Genomic DNA, 23,247 nt, shown 5'->3' with positions numbered 1-23,247 from the left:
CGAGTGTCACTACGGCGGCCGATTTGATTTTGAAGAGATAACTATGCTCTTCAGTAGGAAAATCGGTAATCAGATCTGTTTGTCGGTTTTCACGTAGGAGAGACAAAACGCTGTCGGAGACAAATTTACAATCGAGTGTCGGAGCAACGGTGACTGACCTTTATAAATATTGAGATTTCTGAATCACCGCATCGACAATCGACCCTATCTGAATGTGTTGTCTGACCGACGACCTGTAGTATTGATCGATTATCGTTGATCTTCTGGTTATTGCGAGACTCGTCAAAAATGTTGCTCACCTCGATGGAGCAGATGAACGAGACCTTGTCGATGTTGGGATTGTACTCGACCACTACGGTGCCGAGCATCATTTTGAACCCGCCAAAACGGCACGTGACTGTCGTCGCCCAAGTTGTGCTCACCCTTGTGTACATAACCGGAGTGATCGGTAACGTGTCGGCCCTCATCATTCTTTTCCATCGTGATAAGGTAATTGCGTCGACCGGGAGGCTAATTGCTACCAGTTATATTAATTGATTTTCCGGCTATTCTGAACGTTACCATTTTCGGGAAAAGGGTGCGGTATAATTCGATCTTCGATATTTGTAGTATAGCACTCTCGTAGTTCTTCTATGTTTAGACATATTTGTATTATATTTATTGCAAATTGTGAAGTCTTGGAAGACACTAGAAACTTTTCGTGAGCATTTAATCTATCAGATTTATGGATGGAATATTCTCCTTTATGGCAACCCTTTAAAAGTTGACAGAAAAGATTTGTTGGCTTTTCATCGAGCTTCGAATGAAAGATATTGTACTGAAGATATAGCAATGGTATAAGTAAATTGCGGATTGTCATGTAAATTTTCATTTCCATGCTCAGTATTATAATACGTAAAACGAGGGAATGATTTGTATATGTCATTTTGTGCAGGTTCGCAGTCTAAATATACGGTACATCATAAGAGATTTACGACATTCAGTGTATTCTTCTTTTTTTATTCCATTATCTTTATTCCATAGAACAGTAAAACAAGTTTTACCTTATGGTATAGGGATCTGTCGTGTACGGGAGTTTTCAATCGTAAAATCCATCATGCATAGAATGTTACCCCTGAGATATTCAAATGCCAAGAGAAAATGATAAAATATTGTATTTTTCAGAGGAGAAACCCCAAGCACCTGTTGATGCTGCGCTGTCTGGCAACGAACGACCTCGTTGCGCTGTTGGGGATGCTGGTGCAGATGTACATCACAATCTACGTTGGCAGCGTGATATCTACCAGAGGGTTTTGTTCCCTTCGGGTTGTATGGAGGCTATTCGGTTTATTCAGCGGTTGCGTAGCGATCGTGATGGCTGCGGAAAGGTGGCTGGCCTTGACGAGGCCCTTCGTTTATCAAAAGGTAAGTCAAGATTATCGATAACTTCGTTTCGAGGGTACGTAGGGTGAAATTTTGTATACCTGCGAGAAAGTTACCGGTGGCCGCTTTCTCCCAGCTATTTTCAGACGATTCGTAAAAATGGTTAACACAAATCAGGGGAACAGTTTGATATATACAATGCTATAATATATATTTCTCAAAACGTGCGCAGATTAATTTTTAATTTGTTTTATTTTTAGTTCTAGAACTAATCTTAATACAAACTAAGAATGTTCTGCATTGATTACAAGAAACAGAAACTAAGTAACAATAATCTTGTGAATCTTCTTAATCAATTCACTGTATTAAATTTCACTCGCTTGTTTGTGTTGCTAAAAGTAAACGTTGTCCTGAAAGTGTTATCAGCAATCATCGAAAAAATGTCTCGTCATTTTATCGCATTTAAATGACGTCAATTTACGAAAAATTATCAATTTTAAGAACGATCGTAGAAACCAGAAGATTTTTACACGGGTTCTTGGTAAAAATAAGCTTCTCCAGATAAACGAGAGAGCAAGAGCAAGTTTCTCGGTCCAACAATCTTCGTAGGTTTTATCTCTACGTGATAAGGCTCGTATTACGTTTGCTACGCTTTACGTATGAACCCGACCCATTTTTCAACCGATTCAAGCGGCTTTGATTGGTCTGGACACCAATGACAGTGACAGCACCACTTAAACGTCTTCTAGACGTTGTTACGCTTCCTTGGTTAGCTCGTTTAGTCGGTTAATTCTAATGCAGGATTCAGGCAGGATTTTGGCTGTCTTTCATTTTCTAAACATTAACAAAGTTCTTTTTATCCGATGTCTCACTAATCAAATTAAAATGAATGAAATGATTGAACGTTCTGTACACGAAACTCAGGATCTTAATAAAATTTTAATTGGCATCTGCAAGCTATGATGCGTCCTTTTCTTAGACCTATGACTAAGGATTAATTAAAAGGTTCATTTATCATTCTTTTACTGAATGCGACCGTTTTATTTCGTTTATGTAATCAAATATATGTAACAGAAGTTGCAATCATTAAGATACAGTTGCAGTAAATATCATCGCGAGAAACGTCTTACTAACTTCCTCATTAAGTGAATCGATTTTTTCTTGCCTAGTTAAAAAGTTTCGAGAATGGTTCAATGGTATCAATTCTTTCAAGGTTAATGGCATCATTAGCTTGCGTTGCGTACGCGTTGATCGTTTACGCTACCCGCCGTTTCGCTGACGGAATCTGTGATGGAGTCTTTGCATTGTCATTCTCCGGATTCCGCAGGTGTTATACCTATAGTATCGGACGGACAACGCGGGAATATTAACTCCGTGTCCGACCGGTAATGCGTTTGTATCAATTTGCGTCCTTTTAAAGACGCGGCGGAAACAATTATTTAAACCGACTCCGAAGCAGCGCGCGCAGTGATAGAATTTGACCGCCGAAACTGTTCACTTCCGGCCCGTCTTCTATCTTGTTACGGTACTTGCGGAATTGGAGGCGAGGAGTACGATGTCGAGGATCGTGCGATACATTTCCAGATTAACGATCAACATTTTCGTTTGTACACTGTTCAAGTCAAACGAAACAGGGCAAATTGTTAGACTGTTTGGGATCGTTACATTATTTGTATAGATTTTGGGCACACTCGTTTTATTAACTGATTCAGGGTGCAACGATTAGGGAGGGTCATGGGTCACCGAAACGCGCGCGTGTACCTCGTCATTCTCGCGATAATGATAACCGCCTTTAACTATTTCCGAGAAGAAGCGGGAAGCTACGTGACTGCGAACATCGCGCCTAATTATTTCGGCTACTGGAACGTGATTAAGCGAACCACGTCTGTAGACTTTTATTAGTTTTTGTTCGATACAAGGACGTGGTGTATGATTGTGACTAACACTGATACTGGTTATACCGAAACTTGTCAGAGGGAAGAACTTCTTGCTCGTACGGTGACCCAAATACGGTAGGGCTTACACCTACACTCTGTTCATTGCTTACCGATACTACTTTTGGTTGTTCTCAACAACAACGAAAGTAGTTTGATTTCTTTTTCATCGTCGAATTTAGATACTCCTTTTTACGATAACTGAAGCTAACATTTATGTTCCTCATTGAATTTCAATATTTTTATATATAATAACTAAATCTAACAACTAAATTTGAATCAACAAGAGTTGAAGTTTTGTAATCTTTTGGATTGGTGACGATAAAATTAGATAAGACATTGATTAAAAATTGGTGTTTTACTGTTGTACACACTTTCGAACGTAGTCATTCTTAAAAATGAGATTACGTATCATAGACATCATTGAATTCTTAGCGTAGTTGTATAATTTCTCGTGTAGCAAACTGAACCGTTCCGTTGGAGTCTCGGGGTATCGAATACGTAGTCCCGACTTTTGACAGACATCTGGCCAAGGTCAGTGAAATTAATGGTAAACCTTGCTGAACGGATCCGGCAACAGAACGAAGCCATGGAGGATCTTACTTTTTCTTACGGTACGTGTATCCCCGCACGTACATGCGTTTTGTTAAACCCACATTCGTCGACACAATAACACTCTCCGTTAGCTTATCGTTTCAATCGATTATCTGCTTCATAAAATGTCACGTTGTGAAAAGAAGTAAATAGAGTGAATTACATCTCGTTAGGACATAAACGTATTATCGTATAATTATAGAAGCTAATATAGGTACTATAAAACAACTGTAAAGTGATTAAATAATTTTTACCACTATCATCTCCACGAGTCGCTACAAATATCTAGTTTTATAAAAATAATAGCTTTCTTTTAGTAAAAGCATTGTGCTTAAAAAATGCGTCATACTTAAGTGCAACTGTCTCGACGACGAACTATTATCCGTGACAGGACGGATTTCTACTGCCCAGGCGAATGTATTTTACGTTTCACGCGTATTGCGTTTCCGCCACGGGGCACAGTATCTTTGAAAATGGGTCACTGATTCGTACCAAACTGGAAAGCGAAAGATATATGAAAATTCGAGCTCGCCGGTGGTATTACCCTAGGGAGGCCTCAGATTGTGGCGGACACCATAAAGTAACACGATGCAATTTACTTTCAACGCAACGCATGACTCAAGACTCGAACTAACTAGAGGCGGCGAAGAATTTCAATTTCATTGCTTATCGAAAACAGGAGCACGTGATCAAAGTAAACTAGATCGTCGACTTGGCAACGTGTGAGATTTGCGTTCGCGTATCGTTCGCGTAGATTTATTTAAATGAAAAACGGATCATGATGATACTAGGTCCTGCATGCCGCTGGATGCAATTGTTGGTGTATGCGGTGAAACGAATATTTGATACGCCGTTGGTCGTTGTAGGCAAATATACGCGCGTATGAAGTCTGAATGTAGCAACATCGTCGCTGGTGCGTATCCTCAAAGCAATGGAAATACTGGGAGACTTCTGGTCCCGACGAAAGCATAAAAGAGTGTATTCAAATTAGCGATGAGTGATTCATGAGGTGAAAACGCAGATCCGCGAGTAACCAAAAGTGATATTTTGTCTCATGTTGATTTTATCGACATTTCTACACCAGTTATTCAAATCTTTCGTTGCTTGAACAATTTGAATTCCGGTGACGTTAAATCGTAACTGTAATCATAGTTACACAATGAAAATTGCAATTATGAAAATAAATAAGATACTTTTCTCTGTACAGTTTTGCATGAATATCGCGACTATGAAAATGAAGGTTGCATCAGTGTGTCTTGACAGGCTTGCTCGTAAATCTGAACCTAATTCAACTTTGTTTACGAACCAGATACTCCTCGTCTCTCAAAGCCATTTCTGATTATAGATCATGGAATTTTCACTCAAGTCAGCCAATGTTACTACCTTCTCAAGTAGAGAAGTTCAAAAATACGGTTACATGAATCATGCTATTCTATCAGCCGTATGTAATCAACCTCGCTCCGATGCTTTCCCTTTTAAAGTGGCGTCTAGAGCAAAAAGTGTTATCTAACCGTTCCACGTGTTTCGAATATTCGTCTATTCAAATGCGTGCAATATGGATTCGTTTCGTCAGAAACAATGCTTTCTTTGACGGGACCGAGCAGAAGAGTCACAACACCGTTTACCGTAGCATTCAACGACGTTTTGTCAAAAAACGAGGCGCGTCGTGCCAGTGTAAATTCACAACGTACATAAATTCGAGATGTTTTTAAAGCTTAGCTTGACTTGTTTTTTTTAGTGCCACTGATTTGAGCCCGCTGACTCATTAAAACGAGGCACGATAAAGCTTTGGCTAAAATACTTGTTTTCCAAACAAAATTCTCAGGGAACTGCGAAGATCTTTCATTTACCCAATGTCAGATAAAAAGAAGATAGATGTGAAAATATTTTAGCTACAAAACGTGCTGGAGAATATTGGAAGTTTAGAAATCGTATTAATTTTTTTACCGATTATATATTAATAATTATTTTAAAATGGTACTTTAAATGGATGATAGATTTGTGTCAACTGTTTCGTACATTCAGGATTATTTAGTTGGTTCTAATGTTTCCTATCAGCACAATGACGGTTTGGAAACAGATTTGTCAGGCTTGACAGTTTCCTGTGCTGTTTCGCGTGTGATAGAGTTCAAAGATCAAAAAGCACACATTGTTCGTGGCGGCGTCGTCGTTTCCTCTAATTTCTGTTTGTTCCCATACTTTATCTACTCCCCGTGGAATAATCTTCCATTTTCTATTCTCGAAGCTGGCACGTGTATACCCATGGGGCTGACAGTAGCACGATTTCGCTATATCTTCCGTTTGCAAGGAAACGTGATTTCAAGACATCAGAAGGTCTTATCCTTCGTATATCCGTGAACGTAGAAAGAATTGGGCTTATTATCTTCCTTTGAATTTTACGACAACGCCGAACAATTCATTGCTAGCAAATTTCAATATAAAGCATTAATTATTCCATGCGATTATTACTTTAATGAAAGTAATTTAAATTGCTCCGAATTTTTCTAGTTATATATTTATCAATGTTGAGTGATGCTTGCAGAAATGTTGCAATTCGATGAAAATTCTCTATCACGTGACGGAACACTGTTTGACAGAGTAACGTCATGGAAATCAGTTTCCCTATAACACGTTTCCCTTCATTCTTAAGATATCTAAAACAAGACACAAGGTCGATAGTAGCATCATCAAGTCCAATGACCCTAGAGGTGATCCTACGATGCTCGGACAACAAACCCACCTATTTTAGTGTCGAGCACCCGAGTGACGTAGCCATCACAAGATACTAATCGTCAAATTGATGGTTCTAGTTTGAAAACCGTTTTTTTCCTCGCACGATACATAAAACTGACCTATCAGAATGATTAAAATTCATGGACTTTCCTCGTGGGCCTTTCGGAAGGACATCCATCGATCCTGTCGTATAATGTTTAATTAATAAGACCTAGTATGGTCTTTGAATAAGTTATTTACATTTAACTGTCGCGTTTACCCGTATATCGAGCGAGACATTATATAATTAAATAATAGTTATAAAGGAACAATTAAAAATGGGACTGGGTAAAAAAATATGTTGTCGAATTGTTTGGCGATTTAAGATAAAGCGTTGCTGTTAGCGACTAGCACTTGCTTACACCTGTTACTAATGGGGTTTATTCAAGACATTGACGAGGGTTTCAGTTTAGGTGAAGCAGTCTGGTAAATAAAAGAACCGGCTTCGAATCCACGTTCAGAAATGCAATTAATCGACGCTTCCGGTTCTGATTCTACCTACCGTTTCGTTGTTTATTTTCCCAAGATTTTCTGCGTTTTGAGAAGCGGTAGACAAATTCGAAAGACACTTGTAATGTACAAATAATTAATTCAATTTGAGAAAGAGAGTGAAACGTTTAACTCCAAGAAATTTGTCTCATCTATTGTAAAAGCACAGCGAACAATTTGTATAGCATTAAAATTAATTATCGAATGAATCTATTGGTTCTCGAATGCAGAATCGACGTAAGACGGCGTCATCGATCATAAAGTGAATAGCTGCGAAAGCTGTTGCAGGCTAAACCGTGACACCTATATATTTTCCAGCAGGTGACGTATCCAATGATCGTACGTTGTATGCTGGCGCTTTGGTTGATTGCCCTAGCCTTGACTAGCATGCCGGTTTTGGGTTTCGGTTTGTACTATAAGGGCGAGCGATGCGTTCGATACAGAGAAGCCACCGAACCGACGGATATCGCGTATGCTTATGTTTGGTTCGTTTTCGGTGAGTATACCGATACTATTGTGTTCCATAAGTTCATTGACGTACCTTTTCTACGACGGTTTCCGACGCGACAGATGTTTTGATCGTGACAATGGTATTAACGTGGCATTTACGAAAGAGTACATCGAACTGAAACTTTTTCGACCGAGTCTTGTCAAAAGAATGATTCAACGTTTAATAGATGATCCTCTAGAGGCACTGAGAGTAAATTGTATGATGATGTATAAATTGATGAGCGGGTATTGTTCTGCGAAAAATAATATTGCACCTTGGTAAGAATTGTTTTATAAGGAGAGAAAAATTACAAAAAGATCGCAGTATTTTTTATTATTCTACTTTCTTAATTAAAATGACTGTAAGTACTCTTCCTCGATGGTCAATATTAACTCTCATAGAATAACATCTTCTGACCAATTTTTCCTCCAATTTGCCTCTAAGGTGTTGTCAATATTCTTCCTTGCTACTATCATATTTCTCACAAAATGTTGTAGATGCTCATAAAAAATAACAAGTCCGAACGCTGAACATTGACTTTCAATTGCAGGTACGGGTCTCTGTTTGTCCATAGTCTGGTGTAATTTGGCCGTTTCCAGAGCACTTAGCAGGTTGAGTCGGAAGGCCGGTGCTTTACGACGCGTAACAAGATCCTCTTCAAGAGCGAAACCTTTATTGACAATAGCAGGTCCACCGTCGGAAGTCGTCGCTACCGCTGAGGAAAGAGCATTTGCGAGGCTGATGGCAGTGTTGTCGATATCGTTCGTTATTTGCTGGATGCCGCAAATGGTATGTAATTAATGATCCATTCGATACTTTATTCTATCACTCTCGGTTGATTAATGTTGCCAGTTAATCCTCGGTCTGACACAATTGAAACAAAGATTACGGATCAATTTGTATCTCTGCTAAATTGAAAAATGAAAACCCTTTAATTTGAATGAAAAGACAATCAATTTAAACCAGCCTTGTCTTCAGAATATCACGCAACAGAATAATTGTGGCCGGTCGAAGGCTAAATAAATTTTAATGATTATATTTCAATTTTTACATTTAAATAATAACTCTTATATAAATTTTGATAGCTGTTGGTAGATTGTTATGATAACAAATTTATCACATTCTGTTCAACACTAGCTTTCCCAATTGTCGCAAAACTAAATTATGCTGTGCTAAATATGTGCCACCGATGCCGTGGGTGGTATAATCCTGAAAATATTGACCCTTGCTTGATCGGCTTTCTCTCCGCGGAACCACTTACTCTGATTGCTTCCGGAAACTGCCGTAGGAACATTAATTGCCATCAAAGCCACTCATAATTCAGAACATGAATTATGTGCGTCGAAGTTTTACGAGTGTATAAAACTCTTGGATATTGTTCTACTAGTTTATCGATGTTTCATTCGCACGCGAGATACTTTCATTTAACATTATCTCGGTACGATCTTGATCGTTGTCATAGACGATATATTTTGACAATGAACCGTAAGCTGTCTAAAAGAAAAAGAAACTTCCGGCTAGACTCTAGATACTCTTATGGGAAGGAATGACGATTACGTGGACTGCTTGCGAACTATCACTCGAGAATATTTACCCTCGGCAGTCGAAACGTCGATAAAATTTGCGATCGTGCTGATCGTGACAAGACTTTGAACGTCAAATGACACTTTACTATTCCTCGCCGTATGGTGTCCTTAAATTATGAGCAGTTAAGCACGTGTCGGAGCAGTAATGGGCAACTTACTATTTCTGAAATGAAAATCAATAGAAGGTGATGATGAATGTTACATAGATACATCGTCTGAAAAGAAACTTTCCATTACAATCTTCAATATTTTATGATATATTTTTGATACACATGAATCAGTTTATGAACATTGAATTATAGATTTCATGCAATTATTTTAGAAAAGAAGAATCAAAGTACTATTAACAATGCTTCAGATTTTATGCGTTTATAACAAAATTAACTAGATCGAATGCAGGATATTGAAAATATTTAATTAATTTAAACATTCCGAGAAAGTATCGAAGGTCGATTTTTGCAAGAAAGGGGCATTGTTTTTAGCCAATTGTATCATCGGCCTGCAAAAGGCCTGCAACACATCTGATTAGCAAACGTGATTTCATCAAGGAAGAGAAATTATGTCAATTGGTTGGAGTTGGAGGAATGTTCGTCATTCTCACAGCCGCATTCTTCGAATTCCCAATGCAACATAATTGCTATTCATTCTGCCCCGAAGAATACAATCGCACCGAACAATGCACCCAGTGCTGCTTCAATCGCATACAACTTCCTGCGCTGCCATCTTCTTATTCGATCGTTTTCTCCTCGTGCACGCCGGAAGTTTTCTCTCGGCTCGAAATTAAACGACGAAACGTACAATCGAACGACGTTTACAAAATTAAACAAAAATGCCTACCATCGCTTCGCGAACAAAAACACGGAACTGTTTGTTTGGACTGTTAGGCGCGCGTACCACAGAATTAATGTAATGATTCGGCCGTGTAAAGATGCAAAATGTGACGTACATCCGCCAGCCAGCATGAACCTTGGAAACATCGATTTAGTTTAGAATATCTTCACGTACGATCGATCGCAACATCCGCCAACTATCGATGCTGGTTAAATCGTTGGTGTCGAGTGCGAACGGTATCGGATGTTGAGCGATTTCCAGGTAGACAAATGTCAGCGTACTTACCGCAAAATGCTAATAAAATACCGTGGCTGGTATATAATATTATACATAATATTATATACATATAATATACTATACATACTTTACTACACTATATTAGATTATATTATATTGTATCATATGCTTTGCATCATTAGCGTTCTTTGTCAACAGATCTCCATACCATTGGCACAGTTCGCACTGCAGCTGCCTCAGAAGGCGATATTAGCACGGAAAGCAATTCACATGTTCCACGTGGCCGCGGACGTGCTCCTTTGTATTCACTTCACTCTGGATCCATATATCTACGTGTTATTGAGGATGCCGAGGCCAAGATTCCGTCTCTTGAAACCACTCTGCAAGATCTGTTGGCCAGATAGAAGCCGGTCGAGTTCGTTCACAGGTGAATGCATTTCTATCGGGTGCAATTCGTTAATTGTGGGAAACAATGTCGTGTGAATTAAAATACATTTTATCTTTATGAGTAAGTTATTAAAGTTTATAGGTATTTCGTTTTTTAATTTGTCTCGTTTATATCGTAGTTGGGGGAAAGAATTTATGCGTTAGATCGTTCTTAATTCGTTCTGAATCACTTGTTCGATAATTGGTCAGTTGGGATGGTTCTTTTTTTAAGTTGAACAGAATTGTACATTCGATTTTGAAGATAATTATTGGTTTGTTAAAGGAGATCCCACCTTAATCGAATCTGTTGGCTCGACAGGAACTACAGATCACCACGGCAGCAGCGGCGATGTTTCGACGCCGATCACCGAGGCGCCTTCCACGCCCGTCAGCGAAATGCATGATCCACCCTTAGTGGCAGTGTCCGTTTGAGGTAGGTCTCTGCGAACGATCTTCCGGAAACGAGTCGAGGGTCACAACGTTACCTACGTTTGACTCGCTCGTCGAAAACCTCGGAGGATCTTCGCGTAACTGATGGATCACGCAATGAAATTGACTCGATTCGCACGATTGTCAAGATGACTTAAAAATCTTTCGTGAATTCGATGATCCCACTCGAAAACGACGAAGAGCACTTCATGGTTTGGAGTTTGGACTGTAGACAAAGGTGCTCCGTGTCTAACTGGAATCTCTCTTTGGTAGAAGTTTGAGATACCACGACGAGTCGTTGAGGAATAAATGAGTATGTTGAGAACGATACCTCGCTGATATTTCGTGTACAATTTACATCAGGCTTTCATACTGCTTAGAATTTCTGCGTTGCGATATTCTGTGTGTTTTGCGGATGACAGCGATCCTTTGCCAACCGTGCGAGTGACGATCGATGGAACATAATGACGCGATGGGATTTAACACTGAGGATTACTCTACGTCATTTTTATAAACGTTGACTTAGGGAGTTATGATTACGAACCTCAGACATTTTAACATTAACGTTAATCTAATACATAGATTCAATGACTACTATTAATTTTAGTAACTGTTATTCGATTCAAATATTTGTATCGTTATCGTTATTTAACAATTACTTATTATATATTTTTTTAATGTTTGATCTTTTTTACTTTATTTTATACTGCTACCTTTTGGCATAATGCTGTGTTCGCTTGTTCGGTTGGCAACATGATAACCTTTTAATTGAGACTTTAATCGAACAATTGAAAATATTCGATAAATTAAGGTACTCTACAGTCTACGATTACTTCAGCGAAGAAAAGCGGTCGGTGCCATTCCAGTGTTAATTCGAGAATAAGAAAAGCTCTACTCATTTGCAATACGCAAGTGAGAACGAGTGTCGTCCAATTCCGCGAAATTGCACGAGTGTTAACGATAAACTGCTGATGTTTATAAAAATTGATACTTCTACAGTCTTAATAATCTTGTTAGATATAGAAGAAGATAGCAACACATTGAAGCTGGTTGGAGCTTTCAATTCACCTGTTTCCATTCAGCTTTATCCATTGTAAATGCATACTTAAAATGCGCAGTTTAATCGTCAAAATGAATTTAAGGATGTATAAAATCGACTCACCTAATTATTATATTTCAATCTTAAACAAGACGAAAAGCAAACGCCGCTTCACAAGATTCGATACATTGTACTTCTGTAACATTCGTCTAAATATAAATGTACTGTCTAGTCAATAAAATAATGCAAGTGAGCAAACGAACAGAAACGTGAGCACAAAGCGGATATTTACCAAAGTATTGAATGTTGAATCGTATTTAATCGTACAATGTACTTTCTCAAGTAGATTTTAAGGGGGATACACGTACACAATATCTTGCGTATACAACATCAGAATTACTTATGCTTGTACATATACACATATCTTCCGGTGAAATTCATAGTCATGTATATTTCACAATCTTTTATTCTGTTTTTAAGAAAATATTAATAAAGCGGAAATACGTTCATTTTGTAATTAGTATTAATGTACGTAATTAATTTTAATAGTCAGACTGCTTTTAAACTAAAACTTGATAATTCTATATCCTACAATAATAATCCTTTTCAGTCTTAATAAATGTCTTTTCCAAGCAAATATGCTTCTCTTTTCAGAATCGCTTGTATTTGTATGGCATAATAGAAATATATCAGTTTTCAATGACTTCATCCTGTATAAAAAATAAACATGATCAGCATTCGCACAGTATTACAACTAGGTAACTAGGATCCGACGATCTCCGATGACCACGTGCTGAATGCACGCGTAACAACTCCCACGGTGCGCCATGCCATAGTGTGTAATTGCGACCCTTGTCTGTGGAATCGATAAATTTCGTGAATAATAATTACTGTTGTACCATGCTCCGCGTACTGCGAGTCGATCTTGAGAGTTGTTCATAACGAGAACGGAAGAAACGTTGTTTAAACTTGAAGGTCTTATTTAATTGAAGTAAGAATGTGTATTCTGTAGTTACACATCTCAGGTAATTTTAATTGTAAAGCATATCCGGGATTAACAGAATGTTTTCATATTAATCAAATATACAGGAGAATATCCTGCATTTATGCAATGCAACAAAAGTTTTATTTATAATTGTAAACGTCGAGGATGGGCGCTGCTTTTTCCATAAGGGACCCTGTCGAATACGGCATATCCCCAGGGCGTTGAACAGACCACAACAGCTTCGTGTGTATGTAGGATTAATTTTTATTCGACTAATACTCAATGAAATAAGAGCTGTCTTATGATAATTGACTCGTCGCGCAAATGACCAGGATAATGAAATAACGACACCAATAGGAAGGAACGAATACATATAATACAAATATATTTCTGCGCAGTTGCGTGTTTCGCCTCCAGTTATCATTAATAACATTAATAATAACTTACGAGCGCGATCGTTGCTGTACACATGACACCGTTCTTATTGCACACTAGAAATACCACAGATGCATTCATACAGTATCAATCGCGATACAGCTGGCGTGTACTTTCGCATACCTTACGTTGCTATAATAAATAATATTATTTCTTGTTATCTGCTTTCCACTCCTGACCACGTTCGTCGGCGAAGCAACGTTCCCGTAACAAGTGTTTCGACCAATTCCTGGACGAACAGAGGCAACCGAAGGGAAATTACGCAAGATTCACGCAAGCTCTGCTTCGGACTATTGTCGATCGTGTATCTTCGCACTTCACACTACGATACTCTTTTTAGTTATACACACGCGTACACAGAACCACGCATCGACAACAGGGTTACACGTGCCGGTAGAGTAATCTAACATTCATTTGAAAGACAAGCATCGAAGGCAGAGTTCGTCATCGGATCTTCGTTCTCAATGGTTCTTGCTTCTCTACGTGAATCTCATTAACGTCTTGCGAGATAGTGGGAATTACACCGATAAATATATTACACGACCCTGTACACGGCTGGGTAATTTTGCTCAGAAATTGTACGCTCTGCTCGAATGATTCGTATGACTTGTTACCCGTTTGATCGTAGTACCAAGTGGCGCGAATTGCAAAGATGATTGGAGCTACGCGACCGACTCGTGCAAACAGGCTCGTGGAAAGCGATCATCACACATACAGGTGCAAGGAAAAATACATCGAAAAGGTCTTAAACTATTTGAGGAGCGATTTAAGCGGCGATCGTTTTTCAGTTTGAGCCAGTCGATAATGGGAATTGTAATTCCTATCTAGAGTCAGAATATCGTGTACCAAAACTATCGAGTTTTATTTATGTCGCGCGCGCGCGACATTGTTTTCCGTGTCGCTTTCCGAGATCTCGTTCAGTCTTGAGATATACGAGAATGACCCGGCTCTGTCAGTAAAACGATGCAACCCTTAGTTTAGTGTATTTGGACTGCCTTTTTATCACTGTTTCCGTGTATGTGTTTATAATTAGGTAACGGGTTTGTACAATGTTTCAAAAAACTTCGCGACGAGCATCAATGTTCTCCGTTTTCTGAAATAACAAGCGCTGATTAACATACGAAAGTTGTAAAGTAACAAGGTACGTTGTATTCTACTTGAGGAGAAGTTATAATATTGGGGTCAATAATTGTGGTCACTTCTTTTTAGAGAGAAGTTCATTCTACTGCAAATCATGCAAACTGTTTAGAAACTTCGTGTCGAGGGAACATTCGGTTTGTTTGTAAGACGAAAGGATGAGGCTCCATATTAGCGAAAGGTCGAGAGGTATAATGACAGGGAAAGCTGATCGAGAGAAATAATTGTATCTAATTCGCTATCATCGAAATATACACAATGAAACAAGGAAGACTCGAGAAAAGATTTGACGTTTCTTTATATTCTGTTTCTTTGAAGTTGGCGTCTTCCGTTACCAATGAGTGGAAGACTTTTTATCACATAAAATATTCCATAGATAGAGCATACAATTGCTAACGAAAGTAACATTGTCTAGGAGTAGACAATCACACTGTCTAGAATTTTTCAATGTTAAGTAACATTTAAGTACATTGACAGCTGATATTGATGTTTTAGGGAATTACATTCAAAATGGGGTTTCACGTAATTACAAATATACAATATGATACATCAAGTCACATTTCACTTGTAGCCATAGCAAGCTCAATATGAAGCTCAATTTGAAGATCACTAACAAGCACTTGTTCCCATTCAGTATATTATATGCTCTCAGCATATCATGTCATTTGCTCTCTTTATCTTGCAGATGTAAATCATCTCTTTTTGCATACACGACAAAGAATTTCATTTTGACCAATTTTTCTCGTATATTCAATTATCTCATTTTTGTTGTTCATTCATGGTACAATTACAAGTACATGTATTGTAAAAAATCCTGGGATCACAATTGTTACACTCGATATGAAATGTTTTTCAGAATTACGTTTTCTGTGTAACATGCGAAGACTAAAATTCAATTCAACTGTGTTTTTTTTTTTTTAACAATTTAGTTGGTCTTGTTCTTAACAATTTGTTTAGCCTTGTGGTTCGAATCAGTGATCCCAATATTACAACTGCAACGAAGTTAAGACCTTTCTTCAGCGAAAGGTGGTACCTTGGAAAAGAGGACAATTAAATCCTTTGCAACAACAATCTTTAGGACGAAGTGTTCCAAGCTGAAGAACGCCCGTATCCCGCGACTCTAAGCGACAATCTTTAGCGTGACAATACGCGAAAACCAAAATTCATCGGCTTTGGTTGACGTCGTCGATATATTTGTCTCGCGTAAGATCACTCGAACAATCGATATCAATTAATTATTGTCAAATACGCTGTATGTTAATAACATAGTTGATATTTTCCGTGGATCGTTGGAACTTTGTAGAAAAGTATACGAGTCGCCTATACGTTTAAGCGAATAAACCGCGCGGAAGGTGTAAAGAGCTTAAAGACTTAAAGAAAAGTACACCTTGATCGGGGGAAACTATACAAAGTGGCCTCTCGAATTTCGCAGCCCTCGATGCAGTCCACAATCGATTCAACCTGATTTTCTCCGAGGTAATTATCGCAGCGAAGCTTCAAGGAATATTCTTCGTCCGAATAAAAATATCTCACGACTCTGAAATTACTTTTTCCATCAGATCTGCGTTTCGTTCTCGCCTGCGACGAAATTTTTTTGCGTAAGAAGGCGGACAAAAAATTTCACTAAACACGTAATCACGGTTATTTTCATTCGACAAACTCGGTTTGCTCGATCGGTTCCCTCTCGTCGCGTTCGCACGAGGGAACAGAATAATTTGAACTCCCGACCAACAACCAAGTAACAGTTGTCTCGAGAGATATTTGAATTTCAAAAGATTACTCGCATCCAGTGTCCGAAGTCTGGACCAGTTCCATCACGTTCAACACGAACACATTCAGTTTGATGTCGGTTAAGAAAACGAATAATGAAGTACGTCAGTTCTTGCTTAGCGTCGATCGATGGACAATGATAAATTCGTTTTGGCACAATTCATTGGATTAGTCTCTGTTTTAGTGTCTACGTAAAGTTAGGCCTGTGTCGGTTGTATAATAAGCTCGATTCAACGCTCTCCCAGGTACCGTACCTCATTACGCCACCCCATTTACTGTTCTCCAAACAGATTCACGCGTAGTCCGTCTATCCCGCATTCCTCTTTAACGAACAGTAAAATACATCGATAGTAAACGCGATTGCGTGACAAATCCGCAAAAATTATTTCTGGATCCAGTGCAAAAATACAAATCTTCTGCTAAACGATTTCCTGAAGCCCCGCGTTAGTTAAATGATTGTGCTGAACGATCTACATAGTCAATTTCAGAGTCTCTACGCTGATTTCAGCAAATCGTTTACACAGTACTGTCGTGTCTCTGTCTAAAACGTTTCAACAGCTGTCAAACAGATCCACCCGGTCTCGAAGTCTGATCGTGTATTACGTCAGCGTCGAAGGTAACTGGTGAAAAATCGCCTACTCGGGTCCCATCACGCTGCGGAACCCGTTCCTCTTGGCACCCTGCAAACAACGAACCTCCCACATTCTGCTCTTGATCGACTCGGCCAAAACGAGCCAGAGAACTTTGCCGCGTTCTCTGAAAAACCGTCGAGCAAATACGTCCTGAACAGCCACGATCGGACGATCCCGGACCCGACCACGTGCCGAGCGCACGCGTGACAACGATTCCCACGGCGTGTCATGCCGACGTGTGTGAACTGCGACCCTTGCCTGTGGAATCCATAAATTTCTCGAATATTAATTACTGTTGCATCATGCTCCGCCTGCTGCGAGTCGATCCCGAGATTTTTCTCGTTTCATTGAAGTAAGAATGTGTGTTCTATAATTGTGTGTTTCGTGGAATTGTAATTTTAAAAGATGTCCAGAGTTAGGAGAGTATAGAATTCTGAGAGCACAGAAATATTCAGAAGAATCTCCTGCATCTATACCAAGCAACAAAAGTTTGTTTATTAATGTAAATATTGGAAAAGATGATTCTTGCCGTTTTCGTCATAAGAAACCAGTTTAAAAATGGTACGAATCATCTGTTGCTTAAAATGTTAATATAGCACCATCAGGTGCAGTGGCAAAACATTCAAACTGTTCAACGATTTAGTTTCACTTTTCTTCGCTAGACGGTGTTACTTGTCACTTCCGCTTAAAGTGTCCAAACAGCGCCACAAGACGTTGCAGCAAAACGCTGAAACTTGTAGGCAATTTATCAACGATCGAGGTCTTTTGAGGGAAAGTTATGGTGGCGACATTCATCACTGACGTGAAAAAAATTGCGTCCGTAATTTGGCTAGCAGTTTAAGCATTTTGTCACTTCGTCTAATGGCGCTGTTCGGACATTTTCAGGAACAGGTGATTCGTACCGTTTTTAACACGGCCTCTTATAGATAAAACAGCAAGAAATATTTATTCTCGATATTTACAATCATAAATAAACTTTTGTTGCATGATATAGATGCAGGAGACTCTCCCGAATATTTATATACCATAAAAATACTGTTTTGCTTTCGTGATTTCATCAAAGATTTCAGAACAAAGATTTTCATCTTTGTTCTTAAAAATATTGAATTGTTTGTTCAAACTGTGTGTAGTGTACACACAAAAATTCACTCTTAAAGAAACTCTTAGTCTCTTGTCAATAATTAAATAATAAAGTCTTGAATAGTATATTGACGTTCAATTTAGTAAGGGATTTTAGAATTATTTTGAACTCACCGAGGGTCGTTCTAGATCACATCACACTTTCCAAAGCAGCAGATGATTGGTCGAGTCTTCACGACCAGCCTGCGGCTCAGCGGAAGCTTGAGGTCCTCTGAAATCCTCGTAGCCATCGCCGCCTGATATCACCAGGAGTTTCCCGCGATTGATATTATTCTGTTGATTCTTATTTGATTTCAGGGAGTATCTGTTCACTTTCGGACGTGGATCTGGTTTCGATGGTGACAATGTTTCCACGCACGTGAGGAAACGCACGTGCCCGGTGTGTCCATGGGGAATGCCTGGAAAAGAAAGTATCATATTGAAATTATGTTACGTTTTTAAAGAACAATGCATTAATTAGTGTTCCTTGGTAACGATCGTTTTCAGAGATCTATATACAAATATCAAGTTTGGAACTTCAAAATTGGAATTCGGAGGAAGATAAATTTTCTTAGGAACGCAGATCTCTTCGCGTTCAATATAAACGGATGCGAACATCGATAGCTAAGGTACTACTACCTCCTATGATTTATATGATTTCTGTGAGAGAGGGTTTTATAAATACTCGTTATCGCATCAGAAATGCGCGGACGGATCCAAAAATTTCACGAATGATTGATCGTATCTGTAGCTTTGTGGTGTCGGAACTGACACTTCGCGAAAACCGGTCAACTCTAGCCAGCTTCTAATTATAACGAAAGCAATAACGATGCTTGTTTATAGACGATTTAATCTGACGTCAATACGCACCGGTTACAATTGGCGGCTGTGACATCCTCTGAGTGGATGGCTTTATATGGGGAATTGGCACGGTCAGGAGAACACCGGCGCTTGTACCGATCCAAAGCAACTCGTTGCAAGCCAAAAGTGCGGTAACTCGAAGACAAGCAGCCTTGTGCTGTCGTATTATGTCATCGCAACCTGCAGCAAGTTTAAAGCTTCCGTTAAAATAAATACCATAGACAGCGCATATAGATTCGTCTTAGTTCATGTGTTAAAGACAACGGTAACGTTTATTAAGCAATGACAACGTTCACTTTGTATAGGAATGTGTGCACTATTATTCCTCACATTACTTGTTAAACGAATGTTTAAATAGAAGTGTATATTGAGATGTTCGTCTTCGAATTCGTATAACTTAGGACTTGTGAATAAATCTAACAATTCCAATGGCAAATGAATAAGTTGCCCCTATAACGCGCATCTCTTTCAGAATTACTTTTTAAAAGCTTCCGTATCCAGGTAGAGACTTACTGGTAAGCATTTTGGTAACAGCCGGTGCTATGTTGATGTCCGTCAAGCATTCATAGCTGGTAGAATGGAACAGTCGCAACACGGCGCTATTGTGCAAAGAAATCCAAACTCCGAGACCACCGGAACTCGCCATGCAGGAAACTGACGTGGACGAGTCGTTGCTGACGGCGAAACTGTGTTCGACCTCGTACGTGTGGGTGTTCAGAATTTTCACGGTGTTGCGACAGCCGCACCAAAGTTTCCCGGATACCGAAAGCATTCTTGTGATCGGAGTTGCCGGCGTTCCTACCATTATGGTTGTTGGCTCTGGTGTGTTCCAACCACCCACTAGAAATTTACAGTCTTACTAATTGGATTCTTTCTTCAATAACATTTAATTAAACAGTTCGATTAAAATGATGTTTATGTAAATAATTCACCACCTACATCGGAATTAATTCCTTGAAAGAATATGATTATCAGTCAGTGAAATAAGGCTTTATAAATTATTAAAAATTATTAAGCACTTACAATGATCTCGAATGTAGACGGTGATGTCTCCATTAGCCAGCGATACGAACACTTTATTGTCCAAGTATCTAAAAGATTTTTCATGTAAGAAACATTGTGCCAACAATAATCAAACAGACGATTTCTAAAGAATCTTACATGATGCTATGCACGCTGCTATTGTGCTGGAGTTTCACTTTGTTCTTCTTGATTCTGATGTTGTCGTTGCAATTGTAAACGTGTATGCATCCGTCTTCCATTCCCAGCCACATTGTGGGTTGGTTGGTCTCTTCTTCTGTCGTCGAACTGTCAATACTTGGAACATCGCCACCCAAGGTCAGGCTACCCGTATCTGCACATGGAATGTCGTCCGAGTCCGAGTCCTCGGAGCTCGAGCTGTTGTAAAACGATTTCCTCAGATTATCAATCAATCGCACTCGATAATTAATTCTAGATGCAAATAAAACTACGATATTGTACAGGGTGATTCACCTAACTCAATTTGTTCTACTTCAAATAATCGTTAACTTATACTTCCAAAATCAACAGTATCTACGTTTGGAAACTGGCGATAAATATATAGATCAACATCATATTCATGGAGTTTGGAACCATCTATACCGTAACGAGTAAAAAGATCTCTGTTCACTACTACTCCGCGGATTATTCTTTTTGATTTCTTACAGATCATCGAATCTCTGTTTAATGTTGTATGACATTTAATTGGTAAAACGAAAGGTGCAACGATCGACAGATTTCACCGATCGCACGCTGCTGTTTCTATTTCTGATCCAGCAATACAAGGGCGCTAAGTTAGGCGAGTCACCATATGAAACAAGGAATCGATGAGTAACTATTATCGTTCGAAAGTTTGGAATAATTTTCATTCGATTGCTACTGTTACGACAGATTGCGTTTCTGTTGCACGGTATTGTACACTCAATCACGGAATTCGATTTAATGTCAAAAATATTACCTATCTAAGTGTATGTTCCCGCCACTGGCATCGACATCCTGGACCGATATGCTTATGCTGCTCTTACTGTTCGCGTACGAAGAGTTGTTAGTCACGCATGAATTCGATCTAAAATACAATACAAGTAAAGTAGAGATTCTTTCTACCCGCCTATACGGCATACGAGCAAAGCGTTACATCTAGATGACTTCTAAAAGCGGACTATTTCAAAAATGCTGCTAGGAGACTCCATCTCCAGTGACCTTGATCTTTAGATAAGATCAAACGACCTTTGAATTTCAGCCGTTGCACATGTTCAAACTAATACTGTCCTAAATTGCGTCTATTCGTTTTTATCACAAATGCCTACGCATCGAAATAGTTGCAACGGTGTTAGATGAAAAATGAAGAATGCGTTTTATATGCGACCAATATAAAAGAAAGTTTGCAGCAGCGCATGCCAGAAAATATATTAAACGATATCCTACGATGAAACATGATCAGTTACAAATCGCAATATCAATACACATTTTAGCAGATTAATATATAAGTATACGAGTACACACATTTTCTTGTTAGATCTAGAATGATTCAAATACAATGACGCTGTCCCAACAGCGGTGGTTGTTAACGCTGCAAAGATCGTGCTTAAGATCGTGGTCATTGAAGATGTTTCCCCTGACTGCGGGTGTACTCAATTACTAACGGTGAGTATGCAGGCCACGAGAACCTCGATCCACTGTAAATACTTCATTAAAAAGGGGATAAAGTACCTCTGTGTACACGCCGGGATTCCTGCTACGCACAGGATCCTGGAGTTGCAAACACCGTTGCAAGAAGTGACATGCGGCGGTTCCGGCATCAAGCTCAACACGCACACCTGGCCGACGAAACCGTCGCTGTTGCACACCCAGACATCCCTGGAAACCTGGCCGTTGGTCAAGGTGGGTGCAGCACAAGTGAACTGCAGGCCGGCCCTAGTCTTCCTGATTGGCAGAGGACCCACAAACTCGGGGCAAGGCCTCCTATCGGCGGACAACGCTGCAAATGAGGATATCGAAAGAGGTCAGACTGTTGATCATTCGCAAATGATGGCTGACAATAGTTACCTAATTTTTGTTTGGCCTCGTTGAAGCTCTCCTCCCAACTGGCCCTCTTGTCCGGTTTCGTGAACATGACGGAGATATTCTCGATCCCGGACCTGAAATTAACGATGCCAGGAACAATGACTTTTAGTGATTTTCGCAAATGCTTGGGGTATTAAATGCATGATTTTGTGACGGTGACAGAATTGGCTGGAGCAAAACGTCAGAAATTATAAGATGCAGCTTAAGAAAATCTTTATACTAAATGATTACTCACTGGGTATTAAGCGTTAATTCTAAACAGGCCAATTGCGAATGCGCCGCATTTCTCTCAGCTAATTGACGTTGCGCTTGCACGAGCATGTCCTTGATGAGGTCCTCGAGCTGTTGCTTCGCACCGTGCAAAGTTGAGGCGAGTTCTTGAAGTTGTACCAACGTAGTGCAGTCTTCTCGAAGATGGTCTACCTCCCTTGCCATTCGCCTCAAATTTTCATCTTTGGCTGTTGAAGGAAGCCAATTTATTGCAATGTTTACGATAGAGTATAGCATGGAACCAAGGGAGCGTTAAATGAGCTTCAAGTAATACCTTTCATAACTTCTAGGTCGTCCAATGGTATTCTCATTAACATTTTGTACTTATTTGCTTCCAGTAGGCCGACCAAACTGTTCGGACAGGAACTCCTACGGAACAGGATTGACGAATATAGGAAAATATTATGTTGTATCGTGTCGTATTATAATAAAATATGCGTAAATTCTATTGCATAATTTTTGCACAGCCACGAAATTTATTAGGAACTCACGTCGACGGTTTTTTGATGGTGCCGCTTCTCCTTTTGATGCTGGTGATGAGAAGTAGATCGGAGAACAAGAACAAAGCGCGTTCTTTTCTCGTTCCCTGGTTCGAGGCAATGGTGACCAGATCGTGGCGGACGAAAGCTCTGCGGTAAAAATAGATATGTCAATGCAAACGAATCTTTATTTTGCATTCAGGGCAGTTTTAACCGCGACACGCACCTGTATTGGGAATCGATACGATATGCATACTTAAAGATTGAATAGCTCGTGAATTGAAAA

At 39.4% G+C, this 23,247-nt stretch overlaps 2 protein-coding genes across 4 annotated transcripts in view; one reads left to right on the top strand and one right to left on the bottom strand.

Annotated features, from left to right (window-relative positions):
* The first annotated feature begins 150 nt into the window (after positions 1 to 150).
* LOC144475847 (prostaglandin E2 receptor EP3 subtype) lies at positions 151 to 12,687 on the top strand. Of its 2 annotated transcripts, none has more exons than XM_078192169.1 (6): positions 151 to 489; positions 1,165 to 1,404; positions 7,470 to 7,647; positions 8,192 to 8,430; positions 10,494 to 10,722; positions 11,041 to 12,687. In XM_078192169.1, the coding sequence occupies exons 1-6, from the start codon at positions 289 to 291 to the stop codon at positions 11,151 to 11,153; spliced, it is 1,200 nt and encodes a 399-aa protein (XP_078048295.1). In that variant the 5' UTR covers positions 151 to 288; the 3' UTR covers positions 11,154 to 12,687. The 2 variants fall into 2 exon arrangements, with proteins under 2 accessions (XP_078048295.1, XP_078048293.1); XM_078192167.1 differs by having other exon boundaries at positions 11,005 to 12,687.
* Positions 12,688 to 13,542: 855 nt separating this feature from the next.
* LOC144475967 (rho guanine nucleotide exchange factor 17) overlaps positions 13,543 to 23,247 on the bottom strand; it is a 48,660-nt gene continuing 38,955 nt past the window's right edge. Inside the window, exons 13-24 of one of the 2 annotated variants that reach the window (XM_078192438.1) lie at positions 22,974 to 23,111; positions 22,757 to 22,851; positions 22,448 to 22,670; positions 22,195 to 22,286; positions 21,859 to 22,126; positions 21,107 to 21,214; positions 20,290 to 20,526; positions 20,152 to 20,219; positions 19,642 to 19,968; positions 19,138 to 19,308; positions 18,403 to 18,686; positions 13,543 to 17,406 (exon numbers count right to left, since the gene is read on the bottom strand). In XM_078192438.1, coding sequence (XP_078048564.1) covers positions 18,424 to 18,686; positions 19,138 to 19,308; positions 19,642 to 19,968; positions 20,152 to 20,219; positions 20,290 to 20,526; positions 21,107 to 21,214; positions 21,859 to 22,126; positions 22,195 to 22,286; positions 22,448 to 22,670; positions 22,757 to 22,851; positions 22,974 to 23,111 — 1,990 coding nt within the window. In that variant the 3' untranslated portion in view covers positions 13,543 to 17,406; positions 18,403 to 18,423. The remainder of the gene's footprint in view (positions 17,407 to 18,402; positions 18,687 to 19,137; positions 19,309 to 19,641; positions 19,969 to 20,151; positions 20,220 to 20,289; positions 20,527 to 21,106; positions 21,215 to 21,858; positions 22,127 to 22,194; positions 22,287 to 22,447; positions 22,671 to 22,756; positions 22,852 to 22,973; positions 23,112 to 23,247) is intronic. The other variant, XM_078192439.1, reaches the window with a different exon arrangement.

Source organism: Augochlora pura, chromosome 10 (genome assembly GCF_028453695.1).
Source record: "Augochlora pura isolate Apur16 chromosome 10, APUR_v2.2.1, whole genome shotgun sequence".
Classification (NCBI taxonomy): Eukaryota; Metazoa; Arthropoda; class Insecta; order Hymenoptera; family Halictidae; genus Augochlora; species Augochlora pura.
This window is presented reverse-complemented; position numbering and strand designations above follow the sequence as displayed.